At 51.7% G+C, this 12879-nt stretch overlaps 1 protein-coding gene across 4 annotated transcripts in view; it reads left to right on the top strand.

Annotated features, from left to right (window-relative positions):
• The window catches only part of POMT2 (protein O-mannosyltransferase 2), a 47514-nt gene extending 36057 nt beyond the window's left edge, over window positions 1–11457 (top strand). For 3 of the 4 annotated variants that reach the window (XM_059914739.1, XM_059914738.1, XM_059914736.1), the window contains exons 13-21: window positions 729–880; window positions 1329–1420; window positions 2489–2565; window positions 6061–6132; window positions 6414–6473; window positions 6566–6671; window positions 7534–7674; window positions 7853–7967; window positions 8814–11457. In XM_059914739.1, coding sequence (XP_059770722.1) covers window positions 729–880; window positions 1329–1420; window positions 2489–2565; window positions 6061–6132; window positions 6414–6473; window positions 6566–6671; window positions 7534–7674; window positions 7853–7967; window positions 8814–8919 — 921 coding nt within the window. In that variant the 3' untranslated portion in view covers window positions 8920–11457. The other variant, XM_059914737.1, reaches the window with a different exon arrangement.
• Window positions 11458–12879: the final 1422 nt, after the last annotated feature.

Raw genomic sequence — 12879 nt, 5'->3', positions numbered from 1 at the left:
TTGCTTTGGATTTTTACTGCCTTGGGGTGATGCAGTTAATAGAGGAAGCTCTATGAGTATTTATGGCTTGGGGAGTAATTTGGAAACAGAAACAACTAGTGGGAAAGTAGATTTATGACTATCTGTTACATTCCCTTCCAAGGGCTTTGGTGCTTCAGTAAAGATTCTGGGTTCCTTAAGGTGGAATTCCCAACCCTGCTTCTATTTGCTCATCCCATGTTATACTAGAGCCAAGACTCTGAACTTCATCTTTCTCTGGTGGGCATTTCCTGAGGAGAATTAGACACAACTGTCTTAATTTCCACAGTACGATATCTAGGCCAGACCTTTCTCCGATGAGTGAGTGTCCCCATGGCCACAGTAATGGATGCAAATAGCTCAAATTTATTTCTGTTGGCACACGGTGATGTCTTGAGTTTGGTTTAAGGGCAAAAACATTTATTTAGAACTTAAACTCTAGTTCTATAAAGTGAAGAATTAGACTTCAGGTTCCAGGAATTATACTACTTTTCTTGGTTGTAATCGCGAGTGCTGGGGCAATGGCAGTCACCTGGTATATTTCTGTGGCCCTCTTGTTCCCTTTCCCACCTCAATCATTTAGGCCAGTTTGGTCTTTGACCAAATTGTAACATGATGGCATCTGAAAGGGTGACCATCTCCCTTTTCTGATACGTCTTCTCTAAAGTCATCTTACTTCCTTTGTATTTTTTTCTTGATTTATGTGGCAGAATGGAACAGGAGACTCAAATGACTTCTGGCGGATTGAGGTTGTAAACAGAAAATTTGGAAACCGAATCAAAGTGCTGAGAAGTCGAATTCGCCTCATCCATCTGGTGACAGGTTGTGTCCTGGGCTCCTCGGGAAAGGTCCTGCCCAAGTGGTGAGTCTCTGGGGTTTTGACGTCCCATTAGTGGCTCATGCTTTTCCTTTCACACTACAAGGAGTATACCAAAAACTTCCATTTCGCAGTGGTCGATGTTCACCTCAGGTTTGCTTTTTCTTTGTGGTGGATGGAGGGAGGAAAGGCATCAGGAGTTTTATGGAGCCCAGAGCTCCAGAGTTCCTTTGGTGTTTCGTGTGTTGTAATAGTTGAGCATTTGTTCATCTGGCTTGTGATAACTCTCTGGATCTTTGTCTCTTTCTAAAATGGGAATGTTGTGTGCTAGACTCCTCCTAGGATAGTTGTGGAATATAAAAGTGTGAGGCTCAAAAAAGCATGACCACTGGGCTGGAAAGAGAGGGGCACCGTAGACTGAAGAGCAGTTGGCAGTGTTACTCTCCGGTGGGTTTCAGGTCTTCTGAGAGACATCTGTGACTACTTTTCACAGGGGCTGGGAGCAGTTGGAAGTCACCTGCACTCCATACCTAAAGGAAACCCTCAACTCCATCTGGAATGTGGAAGACCATATCAATCCCAAATGTGAGTGAGGCCATGTCCTGGGCTGGCTCTGAAGTGAACATTTCTAAGTAACTCTCATCTTAGGAAAAGAAACCTTTACAGACTCTGCTGCCACTTTATCTTACTGTTGCCATTTTCTTCCTTTTTTAAACCTAATCTCTTCATATGAACTGTCTAGATAGGGAGCTCCTTTTTTCTCCCCATCCACTTAAACTTCCCATCCTCTTTAAACTCCTCTCCCTAAAGTGACCAACGACCTCACTCGGGGCCAGAGCTGGCTGTCTCTGGTCACTTTCCTTGCCTCCTGCTGGATATGACTCTCTTGCCGCTTATAATGCAGGTCCATCTGCTTGCCTCCTGGGCTATTCTATCCCCTCTGTGGTTACCTCCCCACCCTCAAGGCTTAGAGCAGGCCAGTGCTTTCCCTTTCTGCTCCTGTGTAGGCTCCTCCCCTCCCCACATCCAGCCAAGGCTTTTACAGAAAGCGATGGTGCAGCCCTTGATCTGATCCCCATATTTATACTACCAGGCTCCAATTGACATTTCCACTCCCGTGTCATCTTCAACTCAACAAATGTCTGGATTCATCATCTGTCCTCTTAAGCTACCCCCTTCACGCTTCTGCTTGATTTCTCCTCTTCATGCTTCCCATTTCATTCTTTTTACCACCTAATTCAACCAACCAGCTAATTAACTACGTAATTAAACGCTCTTTGTTTAGCTGCTGGGAGCCGTGTGGGGCCCCGGGGATGCCTTGGTGAATGAGACAGGCTCAGCCCCTGTCCTCACAGCCCTGCCTCGCGGGGGGAGCGGCGTCATGAAGGCTGACGGTGCCGAGGGCTGTGCCAGCTCCGGGGGCCAGGGCTTTTCGTCTGTTGCCATTGCCTCCCTCAGAATATCTGCTGAGTGCTTAATACGTGCTGAACGAATGATCGAGAATCCTTCTGTCTCCTCAACGCTCTCACCTGCTTCTTAGCTTGTCAGGAAGGCTACATTCAGACCCTGACAGCAGTGTGGATACCACGGACAGACAGCCATGAGGAGGGGGTGTGTGGGAAAGGTTTACGCCTCTGTCATTTCTTTTTCTAGTGCCAAACATCAGCCTGGACGTGCTGCACCCCGGTTTTCCTGAGATAATGCTGGAGGCCCACATGGTGATGATCCGGGTACTGTGGCCCCTTCCCATTTGGTGGCTTCTCTAAGAGCTCTTGGGCATCCACAAATTTGGATCATGGATCAGTTACCATGGTATAGACCCACTGCCCCCTTGTGGAGGACTTAGGAAGTGTCTTCACCTATACTGGCTTGCTTGGTCTTGAATGGTGGTGGTGATGATGGCATTGAATGGCATTGAATGGTGGTGGTGATGATGGTGACGGCAATGATGATGAACACTTATGTAGCTGTTATGTGCCAGGCACTACTCGAAGCACTGCACATATATTAACTTAATACTTATTACAGTCCTCCAGAGATTATCGTTCCCAGTTTACAGACGAGGGAATTGAGGCACAGAGGTTAAGGAACTTGCCCAGGGTCACACAGCTAAATGTAAGAGGTGGATCCAGGCCTTCAGAGTCAGTGCTAGTTACCACTACACTCCTCTGCCTCTAAGTGATTCTCACATCTGTTGAAGTGGCAGAGCTCCTGAAAATCATAGTGCCCTTGGTTGAAAATCATGAGACACTGATAGGTGATTCCATCATATGAAATTAGGATTAGTTAGGATGAACAGCTAATTTGAGTGTGTTGTTTATATGCAGCATAAAATCCCAACCAAGAGCCCACTCAAGTTCCCAAACAGAAACAAACTGTTTAGGGAGCATGGTTGATTCTTTTTAAGGTTTTAAAGACTTGTCGTTTGTATTCTCTATCGTTAGTAGCTGACATCTGATATCAAAGGTTTAAGAACAATTGAGAGAAGAAATCTTTAAATTGAGAAAATTCTACCTAGTAGCTTAAAGTTTCCCCTGTGAATTGGAAAAACCCTGATGTGTTTTTTTGTTTTTTTAAAAAAATTAATTAATTAATTTATTTATGGCTGTGTTGGGTCTTCGTTTCTGTGCGAGGGCTTTCTCTAGTTGTGGCAAGCGGGGGCCACTCTTCATCGCGGTGCGCGGGCCTCTCTTGTTGCGGAGCACAGGCTCCAGACGCGCAGGCTCAGTAATTGTGGCTCACGGGCCCAGTTGCTCCGCGGCATGTGGGATCCTCCCAGACCAGGGCTCGAACCCGTGTCCCCTGCATTGGCAGGCAGATTCTCAACCACTGCGCCACCAGGGAAGCCCCCCCTGATGCGGTTTTGATGTTGAGGGGGAAACCTCTTTACTTTGGCTTCTGGAAAACCGGTGTTCTGCAGGAACGATGTTTAAGAATCACGGTATCTCAAGCCAGGTTCGTGTATCTCTGCAGGGTTGCAGAGAGGTGTAGCAGTTGTTATTTTTCCCCTGGTGAGCCGTTGTCAATTGGTCTTTCCTGGAAGTGATTACGTAAGCAGTACTCAGTAAATATAGTTGACTTATTTCAACAGATTAAATTTAAAAATTCAAATTTTGTCATTTCTGCACATTGGGAGGTGATGAGTTGACAATAAGCAATCTCTGGGTCCCTTCTTCTCTGACTCTCTGCTTGTAGCTGTCACTCTGGCCTGATAACATAGTTCTTTTGAATATGTGCCTGTCAGTCAATATATCGTTTTAGATCTGGGTAGAATTTTAAGACTAAATGTAAATAAATAGTCTCATTTTTTCTTTCATTATCTAAGAGGTAGAGTCAAAGAAGAAAAGGGACATAAGGAACCTTTCTTATTCAACTGATGCAGAGTCAGGATGGGGAGAGAGATCAAAATGGTCTAGACTATGGAAACTGCAGGGGACAGGGCTTCTGCTAGCTGAGCAGAGGGCCTAAGGCCTGGGCGGAGAAGGCTGCCCAGCCTGCTGAGATTAGCTGGAACAAGCCCCCGAGGCGTTAAGCGTAGAGAACAAGGTACAGATACACATGCCTATAATGGGTACAGATTTTCCTTCCTTCCACTTGTTGGTTTACTAAAGGAGCTGGATTTCTTAAGAGTTTAATGTGTAGGATGCCCTTGGCTTGTTATAGCTCTGGCTGGAGTCCCTGGGTTTGGGACTGGACTATACTGGTTTGAAGGAATTGATTTCCCTCAGCAGCTTCTCTGGGGTCCAGAATGATTCATTCTTCATTCCAAGGCCCTTCAGATGGCCGTAATGGTTCAGGGGCTGTGCAGCTGACCTCTTGGGGTGTGACACCCCACTGGCACTTTTGACCCTGGAGGATCAATCCAGCCACCGTAGCGAGGCCTGCAAATGATTCCCAAGACCTCAAGGAGTTGGGTTAGTAAGGCACTGGGTGGTGGTTCACTGAACCAGACCTGGATCTTTCTTGGGCTAGGCCAGTGGTTCTCAATAGAGGGCGATTTTTGCCTCTGAGGGGATATTTAACAATGTCTGGAGACATTTTTGGCTGGCATCATGGAGGGGTAGGAATGCTTCAGGCATCTAGTGAGTAGAGGCCAGGGGGGCTAAACACCCTACACTGCACAGGCCAGCCCACACCAGAGACTTCTCCAGCCCCAAATGCAATAGTGCTGAGGTGGAGAAACCCCAGCCTAACTCCTAGCACCTCACTCCCCTTCTTGGGAATGACTTCTCAGTCTGTCCTGATGATGAGGCTGACGCCATCCTGCTGGGTAGGATCCAGGATCCTGCTCCTTTTCCTTCTTGTTTTAGCAAAGGCCTGATTTTGCCATTTAGAGACAAGTTGCTGGATATTCTTGGCTGTTGGACTAAATGGGCTGTATCTGGGTCCTTCAGGCTAAAGTGTGCATTCTCAACCAGAGCGATATTGCTCCCAGGGGGTAAAATGTATTCTTGGAGGGTGGGAAAAAAAAAACAACCAAAAAACCCTTAACTTTTTAATGTATAAAGCACAGGTATTCCTGCATTATGTAAACAGATATACAGAATAGCTATGATATTAAAATGCCATGAGGGGACTTATTGTGGTGATTGTTTTGCAATATATACAAATATTAAATCATTATGTTGTATATCTGAAACTAATATGTTATATATCAATTATACCTCAATAAAAATTTCTTTAAAATGTCACAGTGGGGGAGTGTTTAGGGAATAGATGTCTTAAAAAGGTTGAGTGGGGGCAGGCAATAATGGGAAAAAACGCTGAGAAACACTAGGCTAAAGTAACTTTTTCAAAGTCCAGGAACTTAGAGTTTCTGGGTTTGTGTTTGAAATTGGCCTTCCAAGGGAACAAAGTCAGCCCTGATTTTATATGCCCCTCCTCATCCTCTTGACACCTTATCCTTGGCCTGGAGATGGATATGTATTTTGTGCCCATGGCAAACAAGTCTCTCATTCCTCTTTCTCTCAAGCAGAGAGGGTCTGAACGGACTGTCTTTGCTGGGACATGGAGGCTTGCTTGTTGGGAAAAGTCAGTCAGTTTTTGTAAGCAGGTGGGCAGTGACTGAGAATGAGCACCTGATTGTTCCCTGCAAGGGAAGGAGAGGGGAGAGGAGAGAGGGGTTCTCTTGACACCTGGCCACACATCAGATCCCCGTCCCTCCTGTTCCTGTCGGCCTTCTAGAGCTCTGCTTTGACTAGCTTTTCTTTGCCGCTTTCCTGCAGGGGAACAGTGGCCTCAAACCCAAAGACAATGAGTTCACGTCCAAACCCTGGCACTGGCCTATCAACTATCAGGTAGGGCCCGAGGCAAGAAAGAGGGCGTTGAGATTTGGTGGACGTGGGGTGCGCTGGGGGGGCAGGGCGCGGCCTCGCCTGGCTCGGGGTGGCCAGAGGCGGGCTCTGTCTTCTGCCCCATTCGGATCCGCCTTCCCAGGGAGCTCCCGTAGAATGCGCCCACTCCGAGCCTCCCGTCAGGGCTCCCTGTCTACGAAGGGTGACCCATCTTTCTCCTCCTGGAACTCGTGCGGCTGGGAGGAGCTGAGCTCTGGGCCAGCAGCGTGTCCTCTGCTCCACAGGGCCTGCGCTTCTCGGGGATCAATGACACCGACTTCCGAGTGTATCTGCTCGGCAACCCGGTGAGTGCCCCGCGCACCACGCTTTGGGCCCTGAGCTGTGCCCGTGGGGAGCTGCTGCTTTCTCTCACCCTCCTGTTCTCGTTTCCCTGCAGGTGGTTTGGTGGCTGAACCTGCTGAGCATCGCCCTCTACCTCCTCTCAGGGAGCATCTTTGCTGTGGCTGTGCAGAGAGGGGCACGTCTGCCTGCCGAGGTTGAAGGTCAGGTCCCTGGGCTCTCCCGCCCCCCCACCTACCAGTCAGGAGGGTGCCTGCACTCGGGGAGGGCCCGCCTGCTGATGGGCCATCCTTTGCCTTTCCCTCCCCTTCTTCCCTTCTCTTTTGCTTTTTAGAACTCAGTCACCAAATGCCCAGTGCTGTGTTAAACACTACATCCTCCCAACAACCCTATAAAGTAGAGTTTATTACTCCTGCTTTATGGATTAGGAAATCAAGGCACAAAGAGGTTAAGAAACTTGTCCCTAAGGGACAAGGGATAGAACTGAGGTTCACACCCAAGCGGACTGAGTTCAGAGCCTTCACTTTTGACCTCTATGCTCTATGTAGAGCTGCCCACCTTTTCTCTTCTGCCCTTTCCTCGTCCCATGGCCCTGTCCTCTAGTCACGTAGAGAGCAGCCCCCAGGCCATAGGCCACAGCATCTGAGACATTCACACAGGCTCTCTCTGCCTCTGCAGCTCTGCGTCTGAACAGACATAGTCCCAGACCACCCCCTCTCCCACCTCCGTCCTTACCTCTGCCCGTACCTCCGCCCCGTCTGCTGCTGCAAAGACCTGCGTGACAGCAGAGATGTGGGAGCTGGAGCTGGAGGCCAGGCTGCCTGCTGCTGGGGTTTGGCGCCCCTGCCGTGGGTGCCGAGGCCTCCCTGGGCCGGGTAGCAAGCAGTTGCTCCTCTCCTGCCAGCTGCTGTAGGATTGTTCAGCTTGGGCAGAGGAGGGAAGGAAGGCCCAACGAGGTGATGTGGCTTATGCAAGTCACACAGCAAGGAAGGGGCAGAGCTGGGCTAGACCAGGCTCTCTGCCCCCTCCCTGTCGGCTGACCGGGCTGTGCTGCTTGGGGCCCAGGGCTGTCCCAGGTCCTGCTGCAAGGAGGTGGGCAGCTCCTGTTGGGCTGGATGATCCATTACTTCCCGTTCTTCCTGATGGGCCGGATCCTCTACTTCCACCACTACTTCCCCGCCATGCTCTTCTCCAGCATGCTGACAGGTCAGTGCTGCCCTCCTGGACCTGGGTAATAAGGGTGGGGCGGGGGGGGGGGAGGCCACCATGGAGCGCCAGCGCTGAGGGAGAGCCCTCTGCTTCCCTGACCTGGGGGGCTCCGTCTGCTGCCTGCCCAGAATGCATCCTCTGCCAGACTGGTGCGAGGTTTCTCTTCCTTCCATAGGCCTTCTGTGGGACACGCTCCTGCGGCTCTGTGCCTGGAGCCTGGCCTCCTTTTCTCTGGCTGGGCACGTACATGCGCTGGGAATCCTGAGCCTTCTCCTGGGAATTGCCTACAGGTGAGCACCCCCTGCACCTTGCACGGCTGCCCCCCAGCACTGAGGCCTCGGTCCCGGGTGTGTTTTAGAACCCCCTGGCATGCTTTTGAAGCACACTGGTGCCCGGCTCCGTCTCCAGGGGTTCTGATTCAGTTGAGCCCAGTTTGGGTCCTGTCAGCCACAGTTTTTAAAGCTCCCCACGTGACCCGAATGTGCAGCCAGATGGGCGAAGCACGGGCTACCTCTCTGCATTCTTTCCTCTTGCCGGTGGCTCCCAGCTTATGGACCACTCCGGTCCACGTGGGAGGGCGCCCCTCTTCAGTCACGTGGCTCCCAACCAGAACAGCTCTCAGGGGGGTGAGGGAGCGGGTGGTGGAGGGGCTCCGGGGCTGCGGTGCGGCTCCGAATGACTAGGAGGAGGGTGTCGTTTGGAAAGCCGCCCTCTTCCCCACCTCGCAGGTCTCACGGATCTGCGCTGAGAATCACTGGCCTTTAGGGGTGGCGGGGCAACGCAAAAGCCTGAGCAGGGAATCGGGGGCCTGAGGCCCGAGAGCATTTCCACATCTTAACGTATAGTCTGGGCCAAACAGTCCATGACCAGACCCTGGACTGCTCTGTCTCCTGGGCCTCTTGGGAAGAGCCCTTTCCCTCACTGGCATTAAGTCAGCCTCTTCCAAGTTCGCAGACTATGGTATGGCCAGGTGGCAAACTCAGGCAGACGTGGTGACAAAAAGGGGTGGGCCTTGTAGGTAGAGAGGGTCCGATGAGCTCCGGCAGGAGGACCTGGATTTCAAAGGTCTGTAGGGCTTCTCGCCTCCGCGGAGGCACTAGGGTGCCAACGGCCTCCCCCCGGATTCTCTCCCTCAGCTTCTACCTCTTCCATCCTCTGGCTTATGGGATGGTTGGTCCGCTAGCCCAGGACCCCCGAAGTCCGATGGCAGGACTAAGGTGGCTGGAATCATGGGACTTTTGAGGCCACTGCAAGGACTCCAGCCTGCGTCCGGGAACTTCCTGGGGACAGCCAGCTGTGGAGCCAGTCCCTGGACCCTCCCAGCTGTGGAGGAAGCTGCCTGAGGAGCCTGCGGAATCCTGCCACCTGCCAGGACCACGCCCTGGGAGCATACCCGGAGTTTAAGCCACTAGAGAGGGCCATGGCGCTGCTCTAACTGCACAGGTTCCTCCGCTGGGGCTGGCTCAGCAACAGGCGACAACATCTCTCAGGCCCGTTTCCCCGAGTGTGCAGCATGAGGAGGGATGAGTGTGCGAGAGGGTGGGTGTGAGTGTGTGGGGGAGTGTGCGTGTGAGGGTACGTGTGTCCGTATCCCTGTGGAATATAGACCGTGACTGTGGACAGCTGAGTGTCATAAACTCTAAGAAATCGTCCAGAGCTACAGTAGTATTCTCTGGGGTTTTTTTTCACACTGGATTTGGTTTGTAAGATTCATCAAAAATTCTCAGACCTCCAAGAAGGCTGAAAGCACTGACCCTACCTTGGGATGTCACCAAGGGCAGAGCAGATGGTATTGTCACGGCTGTGCTGCCCTCCTTCCCACAAATAAGCAAATACAGCTGAGGCCCCTGAGCCGGAGGGCCCGCCTCCCAGCTGCTTCCCCGCGTGGCTACTGCCGGGAAGTCTCCTCTGTGGCCGCAGGCAGCTGGACTTCCACCTGCAATGTGCGCAGAGGACGGGGCCCCAGAGCGAGGCAGCTGAGGACTCACCAGCCCTGTTGGCCCTCCTCAGCCCTCGGTTCCTCGCTGTCTGAGAACGTCACATCACGAGGTTGGTGGGAGGGACGGCACCCTGTCCTTGGCTACTGTGTGTTCTCAGGCCCTGTGAGCCAGAGGTGGTTTCTGGCTGCCCATCCCTTACCCTCTGCATCCAGCCTGACTGTGAGGGTGGGCCCGATGCATTCTCCTGATTGCAGGGAGAGCCTTTGGGGCCCCTCTCTTAGCAGCTGAGGCGGATGTGTGGCAGAGCAGGGATGTGTATGGTGCTGGGCTGGGGTCCCAGCGGGGCATCGGGGTGTGGGCTGCCTTGGCCTTTCTGGGCTGGTGTTCCTGTCACTCACTAAGCTTTCCCCATTTTTACTTCTCTAGTCCTCCCCTGCTGACAGCCCCCCTCCCTTTCACTTCATTTCATTTCCCTTACTCTGTGTCACTGTCTCACCAATCTCTTTTTCCCCAGAGACCCAGAGCACCAAGAAATGCCTTGGAGCTTCTCCTCCCTACCACTTTGAAGCCCAAGCAAGAAGCTCAGAGCTGTTCCTTTTACTTCCTCCCCATATGAAAGAGATAAAGAAAACCCTTGGGTTAGAACTGAACAAACCCAAGGCCAATCCTTCAGCCGGCCTCTGTCCTCCCGGTGCATGACAAAATATTGTTTTGTCTCAGAGGGCTGTGACGCTTCAAGGTTTAATGATGCATCTCTGCCACACTCCATCGTCCCTCCTCTGGAGCCCCCACCAGCTCTGACAGGGTCAGAGCTCTTTAGAGCATCTTGACTAGGCGGTTGCCACGGAGACTGGAAATTGGTCCCAAGGACAGGCTGTGCTACTTACTGGGTGGTGGGGAGGGAAGCTTCTGGCCATGCTCGGACGTTCAGACCAACCATCATTAACGTTAATAGAGGAAATGCAGCAATGTCAAAAGCAAGGCAGGTTTGTTAATTAGATCTGGGGCCTGATGACCTCCCTTTCCCAGGGCTGCAGCCCTTTTGACTTCCCCCAGCAGGAAGCGCTGCCGGGTGCTGAGTCTGGGCTGCTTGCTTAATTGCATTTCTGGAAGGGAAGGAGAACTGGGGTGGAGAACCTCCCGCTCTCCCCTCCTACCCTGCTTCTCCCTTTCTCTCCCCCAGGCCAATTTCGTTTCTTCTGAGCTGGGTGGGGGCAGCCATCTTGGTGGGCTCTCCTGGAGGTGGAATTCAGGAACCTGTGCTTGGCTCTTAGCAAAGAACAACGGCCCCACGATGACAACCGGAAGGTGGCTGATGTTCCCTCGTGCCTTATTTCCTAACAGGAACTTGCTGGAAGGGAGGTGCTCTGAAGGCAGCCACTCTGAGTGAGGGTGAGGAAGGAGAAAGCTCAGCCAGCTTCCTGCCCATCCCTCCCTCCTAATTCGGCCACACTGGGGACAAAAGTTTCCTTTGTCTCTTACACTGCTTTCCAAAGATGGAGAAGAACTGCCCGCCCACTCCCTCCTCTTCTTTCTCACCCAGACTGGCAGACACTCCTCTGGGGACAAGGCCGCATGGGTTGATGCAGCTTCAGGTACTCAGGTTCTGTTGTTGGAAGATGCAGGGGAGAAGGGCTGTCATGGTGGTGCTCTGAATATGGGCTCCAGCCCCCAGGAGCAGGCAGAATGTGACACGCCCCACAGACTTGCTGGCGGAGGAAGGAGACGTTTGGTAGCTCAACCTCCAGCCGGCTTCTTGAACCACGTTTTATGTTAAAAAAAACTTTCCACAGATAATCAGAGGCTGTTTACTTTTGTAATAAATAGCGCTTATTTTGAACGCCATGTTGTTCTTGTTGTACTTAATTGAACCTGACTTGCCCTCTGGCTCCCAGAAAGAAGAGAAGAATGTTTTGAGTGCAGGAACCATTCCATTGTGTCTGGAGTCTAAGGCCATTCTGATTCCAGCAGAGGCCCTGGGCTAGGCAGGTGAGCCTGATTTCACCAGGGAACATGTAGGCCCTCTCACGGATAAGGTTACTTGAGTAATGTTGGTTGTTATTTTGATTTATTTAAACTTATTCTAAAATAAGTAGGAAGCTGGACCTTACTTCTCTTTTAACCTCCTCTCACAAGTATAGAAAGGAATGAGAGAGAGAGTAACGGTTGTCCACTTCTGAGACAGCTGAGTGGCCCAGCATGGTAGCAGCAATGTCCATTCTGCTTACAAAGAGGCTCCCATCTTTTTTGTTTTGTTTTATTTTGGTTTGGTTTTTTTGTTTGTTTGTTTTTTGGCACTGCGGGATCCTGCGGGATCTTAGTTCCCTGACCAGGGATCGAACCCGTGCCCCCTGCGTTGGAAGCACGGAGTCCTAGCCACTGGACCGCCAGGGAAGTCCCAGAGGCCCCCATCTTGACAGGGGTCATCTGTTATCAGGAGTCATGTTAAGGATCCAAAGGAGGTAAGAGCTGACATGTTTTGGACAGAAGCTGAGGGAGGAGAGTCCACTGCACTGTGAAACTGGGGATCTTCTGGGCTGTCTGAGCGACCTCCTTCTTAGGACCAAGAGTAGCTGGATGTGAGAGAGAGGGGATCCTGCAGATCCTCAGGAGGTGGAACTGCCGACGATAGGCAGATTAGAAAAGGACCAAACACCTCTTGACTGGCACAGCTTAGTTTACCAACTCATGATGCATCTGTGACACTGAATCCTCATAAAGGCCCAGTGAAGTCAGTGCTGTTTTTGTCCCCATTCTCCCCAGGAGAGATTCAGTTAATTGCCTGATTAGTAGATAGTAGAGCCAGGACTAGGTGCCGAGTTGGGCTTTTTCCGCTTCTCCAGCCTGGTCCTGGGGCTAGGAGCACCTGCCCAGGACAGCCTGGGTCCCCGGGGGAAGAGGTGTAGACTCAGATTAGCACGTTCCTTTGTACCTTCCGCCTAAAGCATCGATAGCCCACCCAGGGCCCAGTGTTTCCTGGTGCGCCCAGACCAGTGGTTTTCTGGGAGGAAAAAAGCCCTGATTTGTAGTATATGCCAGTTTTCATGGTGTCTGTACTCCACCATGGCCTGTTTCAGGCTACCAACCTGATGCTCCTGAATGAGAAGCTGGAAAGATGAGCACAGTTGGCTGTCACAAGCCATCTGAGAGCCAGCTCTGACACGCCTCTGACCCAGCCCCAGCGATCCTGGCTTGGTCTGAACTTTGGACACAGCTCGTGGTCACAGTCCATTAGAGTGAGGAAGGCAGTGGAGCACGGAGG

Source organism: Balaenoptera ricei, chromosome 2, assembly GCF_028023285.1.
Source record: "Balaenoptera ricei isolate mBalRic1 chromosome 2, mBalRic1.hap2, whole genome shotgun sequence".
In the NCBI taxonomy this organism is placed as follows: domain Eukaryota; kingdom Metazoa; phylum Chordata; class Mammalia; order Artiodactyla; family Balaenopteridae; genus Balaenoptera; species Balaenoptera ricei.
Note: the sequence above shows the minus strand (reverse complement) of the source record. Positions and strands in the feature narration are given on the sequence as shown.